Source organism: Ips typographus, linkage group LG13, assembly GCF_016097725.1.
Source record: "Ips typographus isolate SLU linkage group LG13, UJ_Ityp_2.0, whole genome shotgun sequence".
Classification (NCBI taxonomy): Eukaryota; Metazoa; Arthropoda; class Insecta; order Coleoptera; family Curculionidae; genus Ips; species Ips typographus.
Window position 1 is genome coordinate 3,011,354 of NC_138434.1, and position 24,145 is coordinate 3,035,498.

The 24,145-nt window shown below is 34.6% G+C and overlaps 3 protein-coding genes across 7 annotated transcripts in view; 1 reads left to right on the plus strand and 2 right to left on the minus strand.

The window, feature by feature from the left end:
- Positions 1 to 18,513, minus strand: part of ap (apterous) — a 145,640-nt gene extending 127,127 nt beyond the window's left edge. For 2 of the 5 annotated variants that reach the window (XR_014180151.1, XM_081991523.1), the window contains exon 1: positions 17,842 to 18,513. Coding sequence is in view for 4 of the 5 variants with exons in the window: in XM_081991523.1 (XP_081847649.1) it covers positions 17,842 to 17,892 (51 nt within the window). In the remaining variant the exon portion in view is untranslated. Of the gene's footprint in view, positions 1 to 3,127; positions 3,181 to 3,232; positions 3,295 to 17,841 lie in introns of those variants that run through there. The other 3 variants (XM_081991526.1, XM_081991525.1, XM_081991524.1) reach the window with 3 other exon arrangements.
- The window catches only part of LOC145736961 (uncharacterized), a 156,605-nt gene that overhangs the window by 80,513 nt on the left and 51,947 nt on the right, over positions 1 to 24,145 (plus strand). The gene's annotated exons all lie outside the window — the stretch shown is intronic.
- LOC145736963 (uncharacterized) lies at positions 1,981 to 3,119 on the minus strand. The gene is made up of 3 exons (XM_081991534.1): positions 2,935 to 3,119; positions 2,600 to 2,880; positions 1,981 to 2,271 (listed from the first exon to the last, which is right to left on the minus strand). Exons 1-3 carry the CDS (start codon positions 3,026 to 3,028, stop codon positions 2,215 to 2,217), a joined length of 432 nt encoding a protein of 143 aa, XP_081847660.1. The 5' UTR covers positions 3,029 to 3,119; the 3' UTR covers positions 1,981 to 2,214.

Genomic DNA, 24,145 nt, shown 5'->3' on the forward strand with positions numbered 1-24,145 from the left:
TTTGGTTGTGTGTGAGCTACAGGGTGGATTTTTTTACCAAAATGAAGCTAAAACAACGCTTTATTTGACGAACCTGTACAACTTGATCGGAAATTATTTTTGTGGCAGCGCTCGAGGGAAATATGTCAAAGTGGCACCAAAGCCAACAAAAACATCGAGAACAACACTATTTAGTTTGACAGATCATAACTTTGGTTTTGTGTGAGTTACAGGGTGGAATTTTGTACCAAAATGTAGCTAAAACAACGCTTTATTTGACCACCCTGTACAACTTAATCGGAAAAAAATTTTGTGACAGCGCCAGAGAGAAATTTGTCAAAGTGGCACCAAAGCCAACAAACACACTGTGTAGTTTTACAGGTTGTAACTTTGGTTGTGTGTGAGCTACAGGGTGGAATTTTTTACCAAAATGTAGCTAAAACATCGTTTTATTTGACCACCCTGTACAACTTGACCGGAAAAAATGTTTGTGACAGCGCCAGAGGGAAATATGTCAAAGTGGCACCAAAGCCAACAAAAACATCGAGAACAACACTGTTTAGTTTGACAGATCATAACTTTGGTTTTGTGTGAGTTACAGGGTGGAATTTTGTATCAAAATGTAGCTAAAACCACGCTTTATTTGACGAACCTGTACAACTTGATCGGAAAAAAATTTTGTGACAGCGCCAGAGAGAAATTTGTCAAAGTGGCACCAAATCCAACAAAAACACTGTTTAGTTTGACAGGGTGTAACTTTGGTTGTGCGTGAGCTACAGTGTGGAATTTTGTACCAAAATGAAGCTAAAACAACGCTTTATTTGACCACCCGGTACAACTTGTCCGGAAAATTGTTAAGAGACACTCCCAAAAAGCAATATGTCAGAGTGGCACCAAAGCCAACAAAAACACCGTTTAGTTTGACAGGTTATAACTTTGATTGTATTTGAGCTACAGGGTGAAATTTTTTACCAAAATGTTGCTAAAACACCGCTTTATTTGTACATCCTGTACAACTTGACCAGAAAATTGTTTAGTGACAGCGCCAGAGGAAAGTATGTCAAAGTGGGACCAAAGCCAACAAAATCACTGTTTAGTTTGACAGGTTGTAACTTTGGTTGTGTGTGAGCTACAGGGTGGATTTTTTTACCAAAATGTAGCTAAAACAACGCTTTATTTGACCACCTAGTAAAACTTGACCGGAACATTTTTTTTGTGATAGCGCCAGAGGGAAATATGTCAAAATGGCATCAAAGCCAACAAACACACTGTGTAGTTTTACAGGTTATAACTTTGGTTGTGTGTGAGCTACAGGGTGGAATTTTTTACCAAAATGTAGCTAAAACATCGTTTTATTTGACCACCCTGTACAACTTGACCGGAAAAAATGTTTGTGACAGCGCCAGAGGGAAATATGTCAAAGTGGCACCAAAGCCAAGAAAAACCTCGAGAAAAGCACTGTTTAGTTTGACAGATCATAACTTTGGTTGTGTGTGAGCTACAGAGTGGATTTTTTTGCCAAAATGTAGCTAAAACAACTCTTTATTTGACCACTCTGTACAACTTGACCGGAAAATTTTTAAGAGACAGTCCCAAAACGAAATATGTCAAAGTGGCACCAAAGCCAACAAAAACACCGTTTAGTATGACAAGTTATAATTTTGGTTGTGTGAGCTACAGGATGGAATTTTTTACCAAAATGTAGCTAAAACAACGCTTTGTTTGACCACTCTGTACAACTTGACCGAAAAAATGTTTTGTGACAGCGCCAGAGGGAAATATGTCAAAGTGGCACCAAAGCCAAGAAAAACGCTGTTTAGTATGACAGGTTATAACTTTGGTTGTGTGTGAGCTACAGGATGGAATTTTTTACCAAAATGTAGCTAAAACAACGCTTTATATGACCACCCAGTACAACTTGACCGACAAATTTTTTTGTGACAGCGCCAGAGGGAAATATGTCAAAGTGGCACCAATGCCAACGAAAACACTGTTAAGTTTTTCTATTTGATCGCAAATAACTAGCTTATTTGAAACACTCTGTATAAAACCGTTATACCAACAAAATAAAACTAATGAATAGGGCTATCACGTCTCGTTGACCGGACCACGTTAGGTTGTACCGTTTGGCCGGTAGAGGGCGTCAAAGTTGCCCAAAATTTTTTTTGTACAATTTAGTGAATATCTCCAAAACTATTCCAGCTAGAGTCTTGAAATTGTTTCCGTACATGTAACTCAGTAAGACTCAACTTTTGTGATATATACGCTTTTTTCGCCAAATCCACCGTTTACCTGTAAAAAAATAAAAACCGGATAAGGGCTAAAACTGGTTGACGCCAGGCTTGCTAATTTTTGTGCACCAGTCTGTCTCATCGCAAATAACTCGCTTATTTGAAACATTCTGTATAAAACTACCATATAACAAAAGAAAGCTAATAAATAGGGCTATCACGTCACGTTAACCGGACCAGGCCAAGTTGTACCCTTTGGCCGCTAGAGGGCGTCAAAGTTTACTTTAACTTTGACTACTTTACTTACTATTTTTGTGCACTTTTCTATTTGATCGCAAACAACTCAACTACACAACAGTGAAATTGAATCAATTTTGGTTTATTCTTACGATAGAACGAAGCTGAAATTCTAGTTTAGCGGACGCACTGTATAATCTCCAATAGTATGTAAAGCTTGAGAATAGCACAGCCAAATGCAACCCTGTAAGGGCAGTAAATGCGATTTTTTCCTCCTCTTCACCACTTTTACGTACAACTTGCAACACTGCCACACTGGTTACGGCAACATGGCTGACAAACATACAGGCCATAACAGATTTGACAATGCCCAGCCTGAAGGACATCCAGATCAATGGGAAGTAAATACCAGTTACACTAGCAGCAAAAACACCTTAAAAGAACTAAATTAGTGAAAATTAAGTGTTGAAGTGTTTGGAACGCTAACTTAACAGGATGCACACTAAACCCCACCAAAAACTTCCCATCCAAATCATAAGATACACTCCAACACCCAATTTAATACAGGCTAGAACCAGCATAACACTATTGCAACATAACAGTGCTCTTCTTAAGTGTTTAGTGGACACTAAAATGTTTTATAGTGGTACAAAGTGGTGTAAATGCTTTTGCTGTCTTACCATTATCACCCCAGTTATTCAGTTCGGGTAAAACATGTAAAGAACCGCTGATTCTATACAGAAAACACTTGGTACTGGAAAAAGAGCTTTATAAAGAGAACTTACCGTGTTACTCTTCGCATTGATGATGGAAGCATTTTGGGCCACTGTGTACAACCATTTTGAATTTTAAAAATTTAAAAATGTCATTTGTTGACGGTAGTGTCAGCTGTCATTACGGTTTGTAATGCTATACAGGGTTGCTCTGAAAAGATTGATGGTGGTGACAAAACGATTATTTCCACATAGAAAACTTTTGTCATTTTGACAGTTATGCATGTGAGTGTATCAGAAAAAGTTGCAATTAACCTACTTCAGGAATAACATTCTTAGTTTCCAGCTGAAATTCCTATTGACAGGTAATTAGCACTTTTTGCCTTAACAGCACGTACAAAATTAGTATCTATGCCAATAATTCTAGCTTTCCTGGTATTTGTTCGGGGTAATTAATTAACTCTGATAAATTCCATTGCGAAAAATTCACACGAACAAAAACTGGATCCACTAACGTTGAAAACTATTTTAGTCCCCCGCAGTAAGAAAAAGCTCATACATAACAGAACTGCGCTTAAAGCAACCAATCAATCAACTATTTGTCATTTAGGGCGTGTCAAAAGCGCTTAAACCGCTTACGCAAGCGATTAACACCTAATCCGTGTTGATTTCACTTTTCTTGTTCTCTTTTCTGTGCCAATTTTTCCTAATCTGGCCGGTCTAACTGAATATTCTTGTAGTGTCATACCTCCATGGGAATTAGATTTCAAGGCGAAATATTGTTGCAGAACAAGGGAGCTCTAAAGACAGTTACATAATGCCTTAAGTCACTGTATAATCTGACTACCCTGTATATTCTAGCAAAAAAATAAAACTTAATTTTAAGAAATGTGCCCTTCATTCCAGGACCGCAGTAAAGCATAATTTATGTGAAAGAACAGTTCTACTGACTGTCTTGGTTTAGTGGTTCTGTCTAAAATAATTTTTTTTTTACAGAAAAATTACAATAATTTCGGTTCAATTTACGGTCCGTACATTGCAACTTTCAGGTAAGTAACTGTCTTAGTTTGAAAATGAATGTCAGAACTGGGTTTTTTGTCAATTGTGTGGTTTTTTCCCAGCTTGTGTAAATTTAGGCCCTCTGGCGGCAAAAAGTAAAACTTCCGCGCCTTCTCCGGTTAACGTCACGTGATATCTCCATTCATTGGCTATCTACGATCATATGATATTGTGTTAAACAAACAAAAATAAACGTTGGATTTCAAGTATCACGTCATCATGTTGTAGAGTGAACCATAGTTGCCAAATGTATGCGGTGAGACAGTAATGGATATCCTATAAATGTTCCTTTAGCATAGTAAGGGAAATAGTAGTGATGGGTAAATTACCGATAAAGGAAATATTTCACCTTAAATTTTACACGTTTCTGGCAGTTAGCAAATTTTGAAACAGCTTTTCTCCCTGACTGTACCAAATTTTGTAGTGCTTTTCAGGTTATTGAATAGGAAATTTAATGAGGATTCTAAAAATGTGCTTAAAACAGCCATTTTCTCACTCCAAGTGAGTTTTAAAGGCGATTTTGTTCCTGACTGTCTTTTCAACACATGTTTCAGTCAGTTCAAACTTTGACACCGCTTTTATCTCTGACTATACAAAATTTTTAAGTGTTTTTCAGGTTGTTCGATAGGAAATTTAGTGGGGATTCCAAAAATGTGCTTAAAACAGTCATTTGCTCACTCCAAGTGCGTTTTACAAGTAATTTTGTTCTTGACTACCCTTTCAAACTGTGTTTCTGCCAGTTCAAACTTTGACTCCGCTTTTTTCCCTGACTTTACAAATTTTTTTAGTGTTTTTTTTATGTTATTGACTTGGAAAATTAATGGAAATTCAAAAAATGTGCTTAAAACAACCATTTTCTCACTCCATGTGGGTTTTACAGGCGATTTTGTCCTTGACAGTACTTTCAAACTGTGTTTCTGGCAGTTCAAATTTTGACACCACTTTTATCCCTGACTGTACCTAATTTGGTAGTGTTTTTTTAGATTATTGGATAGGAAACTTAGTGAGGATTTCAAAAATGTGCTTAAAACAATCATTTTCTTACTCTAAGTAGGTTTTACAGGTGATTTTGTCCTTTTCTGTTCTTTCGAACTGTGTTTCTGGCAGTTCAAATTTTGACACCGCTTTTTCTCCCTGACTGCACCAAATTTGGTAGTGTTTTTCACGTTATTGAATAGGAAATTTAATGAGGATTTCAAAAATGTGCTTAAAACAATCATTTTCTTACTCTAAGTAGGTTTTACAAGTGTTTTTGTCCTTTACTGTTCTTTCGAACTGTGTTTCTGGCAGCTCAAACTTTGACATTGCTTTTCTCCCTGACTGTACAACATTTTTTTGTGTTTTTTCAGGTTACTGGATAGGAAATTTAGTGAGGATTCCAAAAATGTGCTTAAAACAGTTATTTTCTCACTTCAAATGGATTTAACAAATAATTTTGGCCTTGTCTACCATTTCAAACTGTGTTTATGCCAGTTCAAATTTTGACACCGCTTTTCTTCTTGACTGTACCAAATTTTATAATGGTTTTCATGTTATTGACTAGAAAAATTAATGAAAATTCAAAAAATGTGCTTAAAACATCCATTTTGTCACTCCAAGTGGGTTTTACAGGTGTATTTGTCCTTTACTGTTCTTTCAAACTGTGTTTCTGGCAGTTCAAACTTTGACATTGCTTTTTTCCCTGACTGTATCAAAATTTATAGTGTTTTTTTCAGGTTATTGAATAGGAAATTTAGTGAGGATTCCAAAAATGTGCTCAAAACTATCATTTGCTCACTCCAAGTGGGTTTTATAGGTGATTTTGTTCTTGACTACCCTTTCAAACTGTGTTTTGCCAGTTCAAACTTTGACTTCGCTTTTCTTCCTGACTACAAAATTTTTTAATGTTTTTTCAGGTTATTCGATAGGATATTTAGTGGGGATTCCAAAAATGTGCTTAAAACTGTCATTTTCTGACTCCAAGTGGGTTTGACAAGCAATTTTTTGTTTGTTTCTGAGGTTTATTACAGTTATTTTGACTTTGAATTGTCAGTAAATTACTCGTAAATTACAAATTGTTTAAATAATAATAACTTCAGATTTGCGTCATTTTTCTCATCTCAAATACATATTATTTGTCATTATTATAAATAACGTGTGTGACAATAAAAAAAAAGTGACAAAAAATTAAAAATGCATTTTTTTTTATGAAACCACTAATTTTCCATAAAAAAGATAAAATTGTTACTCATTTTGTACAAGAATCACTTGGTCAGAAAAATATTCCTATTTTATTGATTTGATTATTGATAAACCAAAATCTATAAAACAATAAATAACAAATCGAAACAACTTTTTATTCAGTTTTATTTTTCGGAATTTTATTTTGACAATATTGACTGAAAATTAATGACAGCCATGACACTGTCTTTCTTACCACAGTTTGCGCAGGAAACGTTGTTGCCAAATGTTTTCCAGGAGATCCCAAAACAGATATCAATAACATATTTTATTTTCATGGCATTTAGTAAGAGAAATAGTAATAACTTCGTTACTTATGGGGATAGAGAAAGTTTCAAAAACTCAAAATGTGTCTTTTTTTGCCACAATTTGCACAGGAAACGTTGTTGCCAAATGTTTTCAAGGGGATCCAGAAACTATATACACACAGTAAGGAAATAAGCTCAACTCGTTTTTTTTTTTGGTATTAACTCGAAGAAAATGGTTGAAGATAAGAAGTTGTGTCAATCTTGTCCACCAAAGCAATGATTCAACAGATTGTTGAATCAAAGACTTACCAAAGGCGTTTGACCATAAAATTGCAATTTACCCTTTTGTGAGTTTAATAAACGAGACAGTGTTAAAGCTGGCAACAGGGAATCAGATTTACACAGTGGACCAATAAATAAAGCAGTCGACATGTTAGATAAATTAGGTCAAATGCACGAGCAACGTCCCTTGTAAACAAGTTCATAAAACTGACTTGGTCTTGGAAAAAAACTAGATTATTTATATCGCCGCCATCGGGTAAAAATAAAAAGGATAAATGACATAAATATTCAGACCACCGATTGCATAAAAATAAACCGTTTCACCTGCCTCGCATTCGAGAAGAGTTATAGACCATCCTGGTTCGGGGGACCCCGCTGACTTACACATGTTGAACTGTGCCAAACGCCAGTTTATAATTTTGACACTACAAAAGGTCCCCTAAATTACACTGATCAACGATTAAAACCAGTTGAATGACCCCTTTTTTCTTCCTTCACCAAAGATTCCTCCACCGAAGATCATACCAATATAGGTATAGCACAAATCAAACAACCAGTACCAAAATCTATTAATATCCGGACATAGAACCAAAATAAACCGTTATGTTAGGTTAAAACCGATTCAAGTACTTGGTACAGTTCAAGGTCCGTGTAAATCATGTCTGTGAGTCCAGAATATGTTATGAAAGATAGCAGAAAGGCCAAGATAAACTGAATATTTTAGCGGTTATCAGGCTGCTCTAAACTTTGACATTTTGTTTTTGATACAAAACAGATGATTTTTGTTTCAATCTTGTCTCTATATAACAACAATCAATAATATTATTTCCTATAGAACCGAGTTGGAAGACACAGTGAAGCAGAGTAGTACTTCCATTAATTTAGGACATCCTGTATAACCTGCTTGTTATTTCCAGTTAAATGTGTTCAGTTCAGATCTCAAAATAAGGCACAGACTTTCATTTTTTTATTTTTAGAATTTAGCAAAATTCAATCCATAAACCTATAAAATTTACTTAAAACTTCATTTAAATCTCTATTGCTTTTAAGCATATTTTATTACTTTTATAGCTTCATAAGGTGGTACGTCAAATCCTGCTCATTGATCTGTAAAAAAACATTGAGAGAGAGTGTACTAAACAAAGTTTTGAGATTTTATAGCTTCATGGAAAAGATTTTGTTATTTTCCAAGATTATGACAGATGAGCACGACTGTCCAATTTCCACTCATAAACCTATATAAACAAGCATTTTCAATATGATTTACTCTATTAACTGTTTTATACCTTTATGAAATTGTATTGAACACTTTTCTAAAACCCCATTTTTGCAACCTTTGAGCACAGTTTGACAGTTTGATAATCAGGGATAAAATTGCTTGTCAAAACCACTTGGTGAGAAAATTACAGTTTTAAACACATTTTTGAAATTCTCATTAAATTTCCTATCCAATAACGTGAAAAACATTACAAAATTTGGTACAGTCAGGAAGAAAAACAATGTCAAAATTTGAACTGCCAGAAACACAGTTTGAAAGGGTGATCAAGAACAAAATCACCTGTAAAACCCACTTGGAGTAAGAAAATGACTGATTTAAGTAGATTTTTGGAATCCTCATTAAATTTCCTATCCAATAATCTGAAAAAACACTATGAAATTTGGTACAGTCAGAGAGAAAAGTGGTGTCAAAATTTCAATTTTCAGAAACACAATTTGAAAGGATATTAAATGACAAAACCACCTTCAAAACCCACTTGGAGTGAGAAAATGACTGTTTTAAGCACATTTTTGGAATCTTCGCTAAATTTCTTATTAAATAACATGAAAAAACACTAAAAAATTTGGTAGAATCAGGAAGAAAAGCAATGTCAAAGTTTGAACTGCCAGAAACACAGTTTGAAAGGGTAGTAAAGGACAAAACCACCTGCAAAACCCACTTGAAGTGAGAAAAGGACTGTTTTAACAACATTTTTGAAATTATCATTAAATTTCCTATTCAATAACGTGAAAAAAACTACAAAAATTGGTACAGTCAGGAAGAAAAGCGTTGTCATAGTTTGAACTTACTGAAACACGTTTTGAAAGGACAGTCAGGAACAAAATCGTCTTTCAAACTCACTTGGAGTGAGAAAATGACTGTTTTAATCACATTTTTGAAATCCTCATTAAATTTCCTATCCAATAACCTTAAAAACATTACAAAATTTGGTACAGTCAGGGATAAAAGCGGTGTCAAAACTTGTACTGACAAACACAGTTTGAATGGGTAGTCAAGGACAAAATAACCTGTAAAATTTACTTGGAGTGACAAAATGACTGTTTTAAGCACATTTTTTAAATTCTCATTAAATTTCCTATTCAATAACGTGAAAAACACTACAAAATTTGGTACAGTCAGGAAGAAAAGCAATATCAAAGTATGAACTGCCAGAAACACAGTTTGAAAGGGTAGTCAAGAACAAAATTGCCTATAAAATCAACTTGGAGTGAGCAAATGACTGTTTTAAGCACATTTTTGAAATCCTCATTAAATTTCCTATCCAATAACCTTAAAAACACTACAAAATTTGGTACAGTCAGGAAGAAAAGCAATATCAAAATTTGAACTGCCAGAAGCACAGTTTGAAAGGGTAGTGAAGAACAAAACTCCCTATAAAACCAACTTGGAGTGAGCAAATGACTGTTTTAATTACATTTTTGAAATCCTCATTAAATTTCCTATCCAATAACCTTAAAAACACTACAAAATTTGGTACAGTCAGGAAGAAAAGCAATGTCAAAGTTTGAACTGCCAGAAACACAGTTTGAAAGGGTAGTCAAGAACAAAATTGCCTATAAAATCAACTTGGAGTGAGCAAATGACTGTTTTAAGCACATTTTTGAAATCCTCATTAAATTTCCTATTGAATAACCTTAAAAACATTACAAAATTTGGTACAGTCAGGAAGAAAAGCAATATCAAAGTATGAACTGCCAGAAACACAGTTTGAAAGGGTAGTCAAGAACAAAATTGCCTATAAAATCAACTTGGAGTGAGCAAATGACTGTTTTAAGCACATTTTTGAAATCCTCATTAAATTTCCTATCGAATAACCTTAAAAACATTACAAAATTTGGTACAGTCAGGAAGAAAAGCAATATCAAAGTATGAACTGCCAGAAACACAGTTTGAAAGGGTAGTCAAGAACAAAATTGCCTATAAAATCAACTTGGAGTGAGCAAATGACTGTTTTAAGCACATTTTTGAAATCCTCATTAAATTTCCTATCGAATAACCTTAAAAACATTACAAAATTTGGTACAGTCAGGAAGAAAAGCAATATCAAAGTTTGAACTGCCAGAAGCACAGTTTGAAAGGGTAGTGAAGAACAAAACTCCCTATAAAACCAACTTGGAGTGAGCAAATGACTGTTTTAATTACATTTTTGAAATCCTCATTAAATTTCCTATCCAATAACCTTAAAAACATTACAAAATTTGGTACAGTCAGGAAGAAAAGCAATATCAAAGTATGAACTGCCAGAAACACAGTTTGAAAGGGTAGTCAAGAACAAAATTGCCTATGAAACCAACTTGGAGTGAGCAAATGACTGTTTTAAGCACATTTTTGAGATCCTCGCTAAATTTCCTATTCAATAACGTGAAAAACAATACAAAAATTGGTAGTCAGGAAGAAAAGCGTTGTCATAGTTTGAACTTACTGAAACACGTTTTGAAAGGACAGTCAGGAACAAAATCGTCTTTCAAACTCACTTGGAGTGAGAAAATGACTGTTTTAATCACATTTTTGAAATCCTCATTAAATTTCCTATCTAATAACCTTAAAAACATTACAAAATTTGGTACAGTCAGGGATAAAAGCGGTGTCAAAATTTGTACTGACAAACACAGTTTGAATGGGTAGTCAAGGACAAAATAACCTGTAAAATTTACTTGGAGTGACAAAATGACCGTTTTAAGCACATTTTTGAAATTCTCATTAAATTTCTTATTCAATAACGTGAAAAACACTACAAAATTTTGTATAGTCAGCGAGAAAAGCGGAGTCAAAGTTTGAACTAGCAGAAACACAGTTTGAAAGGGTAGTCAAGAACAAAAATCACCTATAAAACCAACTTGGAGTAAGCAAATGACTATTTTAAGCACATTTTTGAAATCCTCGCTAAATTTCCTATTCAATAACGTGAAAAATACTACAAAAATTCGTACAGTCAGGAAGAAAAGCGTTGTCATAGTTTGAACTTACTGAAACACGTTTTGAAAGGACAGTCAGGAACAAAATTGTCTTTCAAACTCACTTGGAGTGATAAAATGACTGTTTTAATCACATTTTTGAAATCCTCATTAAATTTCCTATCCAATAACCTTAAAAACATTACAAAATTTGGTACTGTCAGGAAGAAAAGCAATGTCAAAGTATGAACTGCCAGAAACACAGTTTGAAAAGGTAATCAAGAGCAAAAATCACCTGTAAAACTCACTAGGAATGAGAAAATGACTGTTTTAAGCACATTTTTTAAATTCTGATTAAATTTCCTATTCAACAACGTGAAAAAGACGTCTTAATTTAATTATCACACTTGATTTGTAAGTAAATACGAGCTTATAGAACAATCATTATTCCTAAGATAAATTTATTGGATATGCAATTTTATGGTATTTTTTAAATAGACAAGGTTAAAAATGTATGTTTTTAGGTGTAAGTCGGTTAGTTTTAGAGATATCGTAAAACTGAGTGCACCAGTGGCTTTTCTGGAAAATTTTAGCATAAAATAACGGTTAGACGAACGCTCTACCTTGAAAAGCAAAAAAGATGGTTTTTAGTGTGGGAAAGACAATTTCCGCACACAACTTTAATATCGATCAACTTACATCGCTTGAGTTTGTACTCGTTTTCGACTAATTTTGGGTCAGGGAATCGATTGAAACTGTCAGTTTGACGTTAACTGTCACAGGAAGGGAGAAAATCCAAGATGGCGGCCAAAATTAAAAAAATCGAATTTATACTCGTTTTCGACTAAAATCGCGGTCGTGCAACTCACCCATCAACCAAGAAAACGTCATAAAAATGTACTCCAATTCCTGCAACGGTTTCGGATTTTTGCCAATCGACGTGGCCGTTTTGGTGGCAAAGTAGAGTTAATGTGGAAAGTCTTAGTTCATTTAACGGGTCATTGAAAAAGCATCAGGCTTAGACGTTTCTCGTCCTTTTCAATCCAATCTCTTACGTCCACTTTCGGGGTCAACATTTCAAGCTTGTTGGACACCCTGTCTCTTTGGATTACCGAGATAAGCCATCTCGCCGACTCGGTTTATTCTGTGCGATTATTCTCTTCTCTTTCGAAACGTTCTCAGTCAATTCATTCTAAGAGATTTTGCTCGAAATGTACCACAAAATATTGTTTTATCTTTCTGTCTCTGGCTTCAAATTTGGCGCAGTCTGCAGGATTGTGTAAATGAATTACTTTGTATCTTTGGACTTAAAGAAGTGCGGTAAAATCTTGCACCCGACTCTATTCAGAAACTTTCTAATCCCCATCAGTAAGCCGATATTCTAATATGGATATAATGGTCTTTTTGGTAAACTCGAAACCGCCAAGGATTATACGGTGTAGTACAAATGTTTTGAAACTGAATAGAAAATTTCACACTCGAAAAACCTTTACAAAAACCAATAGGTAACTTGAAACGTGTTAAAATGCGCCACGTTCCCAAATCCACGAACGTAGAAAATACTTCAGGTAGCCAACAAAACAGTTTTCTTTATTTAAATTGTCATAATGGCACTCTTATTGTTATCGGGCTAAACATCTGTGTTGTAAAGGGGGCCTTAGGTGGTCCTCCATCTATGACCGATGCCTTTAAATGGTCTTTTTGGTGATGATTTTTCGACAAAGGGTCTGTTCGTGTGTCTATATGGTTGGTCACATATCCATGGAACTTTTAGAAAAACAAGAATACAATCCATAAAACTACAAAACCTTTTAAAAATTTGGAAGCATTTTCTAGAAAGTTTATTGCTAGACTTCAGGAGCATTTCAGAGGTTTTAGGTCACGTGACCATAAAATTTCAAGGGTGTCAATCAAGGTTTACCATCATCTCCATACCAGGGGCTAAATTTAAGAATGCCACAAATGGTAACAACATTTGAAGGCCTTCTGAAACAGGCTTAAGGCATTATCATCACCATGAGGCATTTTGAGCAATAATTGTATGCAAAAAAGCATCTCTCGTGAGTAATTCAAATGTTCAATCTTCCACTGAAACCAATTTTGACAATTTTGTTATTAAAAATGCAAAGTTTCTTTTTTAGCAACAATATTTAAATACATACAGTGCAAAGCTCCCAACAGACAAACCCAAATCTGGGTTTAGCGGTACATCCAAAAGGTACTGGGTCGTGTAAGCCCGACCATTTAAAACCAACTACTTCATTAAATGTTTGCCTTCCGCGAACAAGAGAACATTTCAGATAAATCCATTTAGAGTGTCATACCAAGTGTAAAGTAGTGATTTGTTTTGATAGTGTTCTCATGCATTTATGGTTGGATTGCCCATATTTGGTTGAGCTGTTAACACCAATTGCATGGGATTTTGCCAATAGAAGAGTCTTAAGATGGTTTCAGTCTAGAGCGACAACTGTTGCTTACTGAATCGATAGTGAAACTGAGTGTTGATGGTATTAAGTCCGGATATTAATACGAAATCACGCTTCCGCTGAAAAAAGTGTAGGCCCGATATTTTTCTGGCGTATTCTCTCATGTGAAATCGCTTTTACGAGGCGGCTGAAAACGCCAAACCGGTACTCGATCTTAATCGGTTTACCTGTTAATCTGCAAGAGGTCAACAGCACCTCACAATATGCAATCTTGCCCCAAGTCGTGACTTTTTAATAACGCCTAGGCGTGCGACTTCTCAACTACCATAACCCTCACACCTCACAAATATCAACAATACGTATAATTTTGTTGTCTTCAACGTTCATAACTTCCTTCGGTCACGACATGTTTGCCCATGTAAACAGCACCGATCAACATCTCCACCATTTTCAGTCTTTCGGCAACGGATTACATTTTTGGAGGTCAAAATTCTGGAGGAGGTGAACAAGACACTTCGTCCAAATGAACCACCACAAAATATGGTTTTTCTCGGAAAAAAGTGGTTGTGACTGAATCTAACGCCACTTTATGTTGACACCTAATCTAACCCTCACAGCTCACACAGCGCTGAAATAGTATCAAATTTGGTATCAAAATTGTGCTTAAAAACATGATTCAGTCACTCCAAGTGGGTTTTACAGGCGATTTTGTCCCTAACTATTCTTCTAAACTGTTTTTTTTTTTTGACAATCCAAACTTTCATTAGTCATTGATAGGAAATTTAATGACGATTCAAAAAATGTGCTTAAAAACATGATTCGATCACTCAAAGTGGGTTTTGCAGGCAAGTTTGTCCCTGACTATCATTTCAAACTGTGTTTTTGGCAATTCAAAATTTGACAACGTTTTTTCCCTGACTGTACCTGATTTTGTAGTGTTTTGTATGTCATCAGATAGGAAATTTAATGAGGATTCCAAAAATGTGCTTCAAAACATGATTCAGTCATTCCAAGTGGGTTTTACCGCCGATTTTGTCCTTGACTATCATTTCAGACTGTGTTTTTGGCAATTCAAACTTTGACAACGTTTTTCCGCTGACTGTACTTGATTTTGTAGTCTTTTTTATGTCATCAGATAGGAAATTTAATGAGGATTCCAAAAATGTGCTTAAAAACATGATTCAGTCATTCCAAGTGGGTTTTACCGCCGATTTTGTCCTTGACTATCATTTCAGACTGTGTTTTTGGCAATTCAAACTTTGACAACGTTTTTCCGCTGACTGTACTTGATTTTGTAGTCTTTTTTATGTCATCAGATAGGAAATTTAATGAGGATTCCAAAAATGTGCTTAAAAACATGATTCAGTCATTCCAAGTGGGTTTTACCGCCGATTTTGTCCTTGACTATCATTTCAGACTGTGTTTTTGGCAATTCAAACTTTGACAACGTTTCTTCCCTGACTGTACCTGATTTTGTAGTATTTTTTTATGCCGTTAGATAGGAAATTTAATGAGGATTCCAAAAATGTGCTTAAAAACATGATTAGATCACTACAAATGGGTTTTACAGGCGATTTTGTCACTGACTGTCACTTTATGTTGGTACCTAATCTAACCCTCATACCTCACAAATTTTGGCTTTGAAATAGTATTAAATTTCGTAGTATTTTTCCGTTTATTGGAAAAGAAATTTAATGAGGATTCCAAAAATGTGCTTAAAAACATGATTCAATCACTCCAAGTGGGATTTACCGTCGATTTTCTCCTTGACTGTGTTTTTGGCAATTCAAACTTTGACAACGTTTTTTTCCCTGACTGTACCTAGTTTTGTAGTCTTCTTTATGTCATTGGATAGGAAATTTAATGAGGATTCCAAAAATGTACTTAAAAATATGATTCGGTCACTCCAAGTGGATTTTACAGGCGATGTTGTCCCTGACTGTCCTTTAAGCCGTGTTTAGACTGTTTTGGACGTGTTTTGGTGAATGACTGTTTTTAGTCGCAATTTTTTAGATTGAATTTTTTGCTCAACACCCCTGAAAAAAGAAACTCAAAACGGGTAATTTCAGTGGTTGAACCACCCTGAACTCGCAAAAATAACCGAATTACAGGGTGTTCACATTTCAAACCACAATTAAACTGATTTGAAAATTTGTTGCACCAAACCAGTTGTTCCTAAATAATTTGGAAACGGTAAGAGTTACGAAAAATTTGGAAGAAACCAAAAATGTTCCTAATCAACTTCCTAACTCAGCACCGTAAGTTTACAGCACCGTTTTTGCTTCCAGTATACAGGGTGTGCATGAAAAATATGGTGACGTTTTTGAAGACGGTATAAAGCGGAAAAACACAAATATACTGTAAATCATCAGAAAACGGGCATACGAAAATGTAATAAGCCCTTTAAACAAGAAATGGCAACTATATTACATTAAAAGTGATAACATAACCCTATTTTTCGTCTCCGAGTTTCGAAAAGCTTTAAATACAGCAAAAACAACAGATATCAATATGGTTCAAATTTGTTTGAAATTAGTCACTGACTTAATACGTTTTGCCGTAAGAACTAACAATAGTTTCACGCAAAAATAAACTATAATATTATTTACTCACAGAGTATATAAATTGAACAAAGTATAGATTGGCTTGTAGATAATTAAATAGTATACTAGCCTTCAATTGCATTAATTTGCAGCAATTTTTGTAGAATAATCTACTAATTATTCAACCTTAAAAATAGAAAAAAATCACGTGGTTAAGGCAAATTGAGGGGCAAATATTACAAAACAACCTTGCCAGTAAATGTGAAAAATGAGTACCCACTACGTTAATTAGTTTAAAAAAAAAACAAGGTTTACATTAAAAAATAAAAAAAATTCTCTAATAAACAAAAAGGTGTTATCAAATAAAATACCAATTTTTTGTTAAATTTACGTTATTTCAAATGGGACACCCTGTATGATATTACATTCCCAAATTCTGCTCACCATAACCTACATTTTGACCCAAATATGTGTTTACAAAATATTTCTGGTTTATAAGATATTTAGAGTTAAATGTGTGTTAAAAAAGTCTAACTAAGCTAGAAATTTGCGTTATTATTAATGGAACATCCTGTGTATTACTATGTTTTCAAATTCTGCTTTTCCTAACAGAAAATATGTATATTTACGATTATTTCCTTCCTATCAATTTTGACCAATCGCTATCAAGAATTAGTATAACAAATGTAAATTTTAAGTGAAAAAATCACTTGTCAACTTAGCTGTCAGCAGTTTTTCCGGAAAAATAAATCGAAAAAATTTCACACTCCTCATAGCAACATAAAGAATAGTGTTACCCTTTTTAGCTTGAAAGTTATTGTTCTTATTGTTTTAATTAAAATAAAATGTTTATTTAACTCAGGAAATAATCTTACCAAATATCCCTCGTGCATCTAATTTTTCCTGTGGAAAAATTGGAATACTCGTTTCTAAGTAATTTGTTTTAACAAATTACTTAGAAACTCGTTTTTTCCGATTTTTTCCGGAAAATTAGATGCACTAGGGATATTACCCCCGAAATGTTTTTGGTTTTTGAGATATTATTTATTTGAAAGCTGCATTTATTGTCTCACTAAAATGGTGTAAGAGACTACCTACACTTACTAAGCAAGAAATTTACATTAGTATTTAAATGAGTATGTTATTAAGTTTTCTAAGTTTTAAGTTTCCGAACCGATTAAGATTGCAATGCATTTTACCTCTCCAGCCTGTACCTATATACCTCCAAAGTCGAATTTTTATTTAAAAAAAAAGCAATACACAGACCTGATTCTACAGTAATTGGGAACACCCTGTACCTCGATTGATTGTGAAATTTCAAAAAAAAAATAGTTTTGCACAAACCAACATTTTTTGATTGATACAGGGTGCGTATTCTTGAAACGAGGGAAAAGAATAATCAAGAGAAAGACCTGTAGAATGTGACAGGAACCCGCTATTGTCAGCCTCTTCTGTCACATTCTATCAACAATTCTATTGAGAACTCCGGTCGCGGCTTTCAAGAATTAGGCCCCAGGTCCTGCCATCACTGATCAACTGACTGAGGGGTAATATACAGGGTGGTTCTGAATTGTAGTTGTGATTTAAATTGATGGTGGTTACCGTCCGTAAACCGAAACGTTGGAGCTTAAATCTAATTAATGGCAATGGCTGAATCAGGAATAGTTCCTTTAGGGGTAGAGGGTTGAAAGTAGCGTATTACGCCCCCCGCGAACATATTGAGGACTTACCCAGTGCATGCCGGGTGAGGTGTGCCTGCCACCGTCCTCAAATATCCCCATCTGCAGGTACGACAGTCCGGATGAGCGGACCTCACCTCCACGATCCGCGGACACCTTAACAACTACGCCGTCTCACCGGCGGACACCTCAAAAATCAAGAAAAAAACTACCTCAAAACGTCCCGCACACCGCACATTCACTGGCATCGAGCATAGCATTGCTCTCAGTTCCTGATGATGGTCCTCAAAATCAGAAACGTCGTCGCCATAATAACATATATAAATACGCTCCTAGAGGATATACATGCGTATGGAAAAAACCACTTGACAAGGCGGGAAAGCGTTGTAAAAACGACCCCAAAACAAACGCCACGAAAAGTCTCAATAACACCACAAAATACGTCACAAATCGCGCATGTCATTCAATCATACCTATATATGTGATATATATATATATAGAAACAAAACGGCGTACACATGACAACCATGCGAGAGATCGCGCACTTGTGATCAACATAAAGCGGGCAACAGGGCATGCGGTCCCCACCGTTCGGTGCTCCGCCCCCTTTTTGATTGAAGGTGGGGGGAATGGGGGGCGGAGCCAAAACCCGGCGATATAAAGAGAGGGGCGCAGCGCAGCGTCGGGTCTTTGCGGTCGCATATGAATGAGATTGACGATTGTCGGCTTTCACAGAGAATTTTGATTTTCCTTTTTTCTTTTGTGGTCTTTCAAGGATTTTAATATGTAACATGCAAATATGGCAGATGTAACTATAGTTGAATAATAAAGAGTTATTTGGGAAGGCACCAAAAAACTTTATAGGAGAAGGTTGTAGAGAATTTCATCCTGTACAAGACTGTCATGATACACTTTTGATATTTTGCAAAAAACTGAGTCAAAGCACAAAAAAGTGCTTCAAAAATCGTCCAACAATTTCAATCAACCGTAATTCCGTGATTTAGAAAGGTATCAAAACATTTAAAAATTGAAATTGTAGATAATTTCATCTTGTACAAGATTGTAATAAATAAGACACTTTTGTGCTGAATTATCTTTTAAGATAGATATTTTGCAAAAAACAGTGGTAAAGTACAAAAAAACCCAAACAACTTCAATCAAGCGTCACTCTGTTATTCGGAAAGATAGTTTTAAATAAACAGTAAAGTCAAAAACTAGAAAATTTACTAGAAATGTTGAAAATTAAATAAAAATAAAAATAAATTACCAAAAATTATGAAAACAAAGTAAAAACCTAATGATTCACTAAAAATGTTGAAAATAAAGTCAAAATGTTGAAACTTTGCCACAAATGATGAAAACAAATTTAAAAACCTGAAAATTGACTAAAAATGTTGAAACGAAAGTCAAAAACTAGAAAATTGAGTAAAAATGTTGAAAACAAAGTCAAGAACCTGAAAGTTGACTAGAAATGTTGAAAATAAAGTCCAAATTTTGAAACTTTGCCACAAATAATGAAAACAGATTTAAAAACCTGAAAACTGACTAAAAATGTTGAAACGAAAGTCAAAAATTAGAAAATTGACTAAAAATGTTGAAAACAAAGTCAAGAACATGTGAGTTGACTTGAAAAATTTAAAGCAAAGTAAAAAACCTGAAAACTGTCTATAAATGTTGAAAATAAAGTAAACAACTTGAAATTGGTTAAAAATGTTGAAAATAAAGTCAAAAACCTGAAAATTGACTGAAAATGTTGTAAATAAAGTCAAAAACCTGAAAATTGACTGAAAATGTTGTAAATAAAGTCAAAAACCTGAAAACTGACTAAAAATTATGAAAATAAAGTAAAAACTAGATGGAATAACATGTAATAATTTTTTGCAAAATAAAAAAGAGCGTTTAAGGTCTTCCAACAACTTCAACTAAGCGTAACTCTGTTATTAGGAAAGATACCAAAAAAACTTAGGAAATGAAAGTTATAAGAAACTTTATCCTCTACAAGATTGTAATAAGACACTTTTGCTCTAAAGGGTCTCCTAAAGGAGAAATTTTGCACAAAACTGACACAAACACAAAAATCTCCCAACAACTTCCACCAAGTCCGTTATTTGAAAGGATAAAAAAACTTTGAAAATAATATTGTAGACAATTGTATCCTATAAAACTACAACATTTTGGCATTAAAAAGTGGAAAAATTTACGGTGTCACAAAATAAAGTTCATTTTTGTTCATCATAAATTGCGCTTAGAACGGCAAATTCCGTTAGGGTATTAATTTGTTGCAAACCAAGTTCGACTTTATTGGAAAAAAAATCAGATTAGGCCACCAGTAGAGTCCCAGAAAATGTACATACAAATACAAACAATTTGAGAAAAAATTGATTTAATTAATGATACGCCACTGAGTGGAAAATCTGGTTTGGGGACGACGCTGACCAGTCAACACCTTTTCACTTGGTTAATTAAAATGGTTGTCAGTTGAAATCAACTTTTCAAGGTCACATGACTAATTTTGATGACGTTAGGTGTTTACGAGTGATCGATGACCAGAATATCGTATAATCCTCTTGTATATAGTTGGTTCTGATCGATATTGATATGGGATCGGCGGCTCAATATGTACACACATATACATGAATTCGATTTGTCAGATCGAGTGCATTTTTAAAAAAAGAAAATAAGAAAAATAAATCGAGCGGGTAAGTCGAAATTCGCCTGAAACTAACGTGCACTCTAATATGATTTATCCGTAACAATTGTGATTTATGGTAAGCAAAAATGACTCTTACATTGTTTCTCACAATATTTGGTTGATAGAATTTTCTTGAAAAACCTGCCGGATGTCATTTTGTACTTTCAACGAGTTTTTCTGTAATAAGTTAATTACATACTATATTAATAATGTGGGTCATAAATCATCTGATTAGGTCCCCCATCCACCAGAAAGGTGTGCATATTGAAACTTATAGAGGTGTAAGTAAAAACTAACTTTGACCAATCGACACCTGTATAAGTATCGATTTTGTTATCATTAGCAAGTGATAAATTGAAGTTTTTTACGTCTAAGCTTTTTAATACTTCAAGATCTACTGTTGTTTCAATTGGTTTTTTGAAGCTTTTTGATATTTGCTTATTACCTAGAGTTCACTGTTTCTGGGTAATTTACCTGGCGCCTGTGGTCTTCCATCTTGATTTTTACGACTTTGACGCGTGTCGGGTAGTTCCCGCTGTGAGGGTCCTTAGAATACTAATTTATTGGTTTATGACATAGAAAACCGATCATTGACTAGACTGGTTAAGCTGTCCAGAAGGAAATCGATCTTTTCTGCCATATCTTCACTGTTTTACTAGTCGAGGTGGTGGCGCCATTATTCCTGTTATACCTGGTCAATGTTACCTGCTTGATTGGTTTCAGTTTTCTTCAAGAATAACCGATATTTGGACTGACAAGTCCACTACCATATCTCAGAAACCGTATGAGTTAATGTTGACAGTATGTACTGTACAGGGTGATTGGTTAAGTTAGGTTAGGTAGACTTGGACGACAGGACGTAAAGGTTTTGCAGGATTTACTTTTTAATATACCGGGTGGATCAAAAAAGTTATATTCGGACTATTATTTGCAATATTTTCAATATTTAATGTTGTATACCTAAGATCAACACTTTTCAAACCTTGGAAATTTGGAATAATAAGCTGGCTAGCAAATAGTCCCGACCTAACACCATTAGATCTCTAAAAAGACAAATTAGCTATGAAGCTCGACCTTAATGCAGAAAGAATTTATTCAAGATCAAACGGTACCGAAAACGTGTATAGAATGTAAAAGTTGCACCCCAATGAGTTGCATTCGAGGTAAAAACCAACCTAACCTAACCTAACCTAACTTGAAACGTTCCAGAGATATTGAGCAAAAACTGCAAAAAACGAGAGTCAACTTTAATACCCTCTAGCGGCTAAATTGAGCAACATAGCCGTGCCAACTTAACGTCACATGATAGCCCCGTTCAGTAGCTTTCTTTTGTTATACGGTGGTTTTATACAGGGTGTTTCAAATAAGCGAGTTATGGACGGTTTACTGGAAAAGTGCACAGAAATTTAATCTAAATTAGGGATTTTTGGTCCTAGTATACTAACGGCGACCACTTTGAATTTTGCTCAATCAAAAAGACTTTTTTAACTAATTTGAACCTAAGGAACACAAACCTGACGTCCGTTTTGCTCTAACTGGCACCGTTTTGGAGATGACCTTAAAATTATGTAAATTTTGACACTTTTTAGGGCGTGACACCATTGCAAAATTACATTTTGACAAATGACACTTTACGTCATTTTTGTACTATGAACCTGAAGGTATTTAGGCAGTTGAGGTTAATTTTAAAAATAAAAATTTTGAACCTGAAACGTTCCTGAGATATTGAGCAAAAACTGCAAAAAACGAGAGTCAACTTTAATACCCTCTAGCGGCTAAACGGAGCAACTTAGCCGTGCCCGCTCAACGTCACGTGATAGCCCCATTTATTAGCTTTCTTTTATTATAGGGTGGTTTTATGCAAGTGTTTCAAATAAGCGAGTTATGGACGATTTTGTGGAAAAGTGCACCAAAATTTCGCTAAAATTGGAAATTTCTGCTTTCGAGGAGGCGGTGGTCAAAGTAAGGCTGCTAGAGCAAAAATCTAAGCAAAATTCTTTGAATCACCCTGTAAACTACTCCATTGTATTTGTCAATAACTCTCTAAAGTTTTTTTCCTAAAACGTCGAATAACTGAGTGATTTACTGTTAATCCGAGTTGTTTGCTGTAAAGTTTGAGTTTGACAGTTTTCACTTTGACAGCTCATAACTCATAACATTTTGACAGGGTGGTTCGTTCACTATACCAACTTGTAGCTCTTGAAATTATTTTTTGACCGCCCTGTATAACGTTTTTTTCTCAAACCTCAAATAACTGAGTTATTTACTGTTAAAACTGAGTTGGTTGCTGTAAAGTTTGAATTTAACAGTTTTAAATTTGATAGCCCATAACTCTGTTATTTTGACAGTTACAGGGTAGTTTAGTATACCAGTTTGTAGCCCTTGAAATTCTTTTTTGATCGCCCTGTATAACGTTTTTTCCTAAAACCTCGAATAACTGAGTTACTTACTGCTAAAACTTAGTTGTCTGCTGTAAAGTTTGAATTTGACAATTTTCATTTTGACACCCTATAACTCTGTTATTTTGATAGTCAGTATACCAATTTGTAGCCCTTGAAATTCATTATTGACCGCCCTGTATACAGTTTTTTCCTAAAACGTCGAATAACTGAGTTATTTACTGTTAAAACTGAGTTTGTTGCTGTAAACTTTGAATTCGACAGTTTTCACTTTGACAGCCCATAACTCTGTTATTTTGACAGTTACAGGGTGGTTCAATATACCAATTTATAGCCATTGAAATTCTTTTGTACCCACCCTATATAATGTTTTTTCCTAAAACGTCGAATAACTGAGTTATTTACTATTAAAGCTGAGTTGTTTGCTGTGAAGTTTGAATAGGACAGTTTTCGCTTTGACAGCCCATAACTCTTGTTATTTTGACAGTTACAGGGTGGTTCAGTATAGAAATTTGTAGCCCTTGAAATTCTATTTTGACCGCCCTGTATACAGTTTTTTCCTAAAACGTCGAATAACTGAGTTATTTACTATTAAAGCTGAGTTGTTTGCTGTGAAGTTTGAATTCGACAGTTTTCACTTTGACAGTCCATAACTCTGTTATTTTGACAGTTACAGGGTGGTTCAACATACCAGTTTGTAGCCCTTCAAATTGTCTTTCATAACGCGTTCAAAAACAAGAAAAATGCCAAAAACCTTTTTTGTGGAAGATTTAATTTCCTACAATCCATTTTTTTTTAATTAAAAAATTTAGCTCCACAAATAAAAGAGATATAAGTCTGTGAAGCTGTTTTTCTCTAACACGACGAGATACAACAAGAATAAACTTAATAGCTTAATAATAATAAACTTTGTTGAGAACAATTAAATTTCCTACAATCTCGTTAATTGAAAAATATCAAATAGCTTCACAACAAATGTCAAACAATAACAAAAATGTCAAAATTTCGGTTGTCAAAAAAATGTTGTAGATGCTGAAAAGTGTATCTAATAGAGATATAGTAAAATATTTTATACCTCTATATCACGCAGTTTTTGAGATATTTATCAATATGTGCAAGAAAAATGTAATCAACTTTGACGCCCTCTGGCGTTCCAACGGTAACTCTTAGCGCCATCTGATTAACCTCACGTGACAACCCCATTCATTAGCTATCTACGGTCGTATGACATGTCTATCAAAGTCAATTTTAAAAATGAAAATTT

Excerpts from the sequence above, each read along its gene's own strand:
- LOC145736963 (XM_081991534.1), bottom strand. The coding sequence starts at position 3,028 with ATGCTGGTTCTAGCCTGTATTAAATTGGGTGTTGGAGTGTATCTTATG. Across the intron at positions 2,881-2,934 it reads TTTAGTGTGCATCCTGTTAA|GTGTTTTTGCTGCTAGTGTA; the intron begins GTTAGCGTTCCA and ends AGTTCTTTTAAG. Across the intron at positions 2,272-2,599 it reads AATTTCAGCTTCGTTCTATC|GTAAACGGTGGATTTGGCGA; the intron begins GTAAGAATAAAC and ends ATTTTTTTACAG.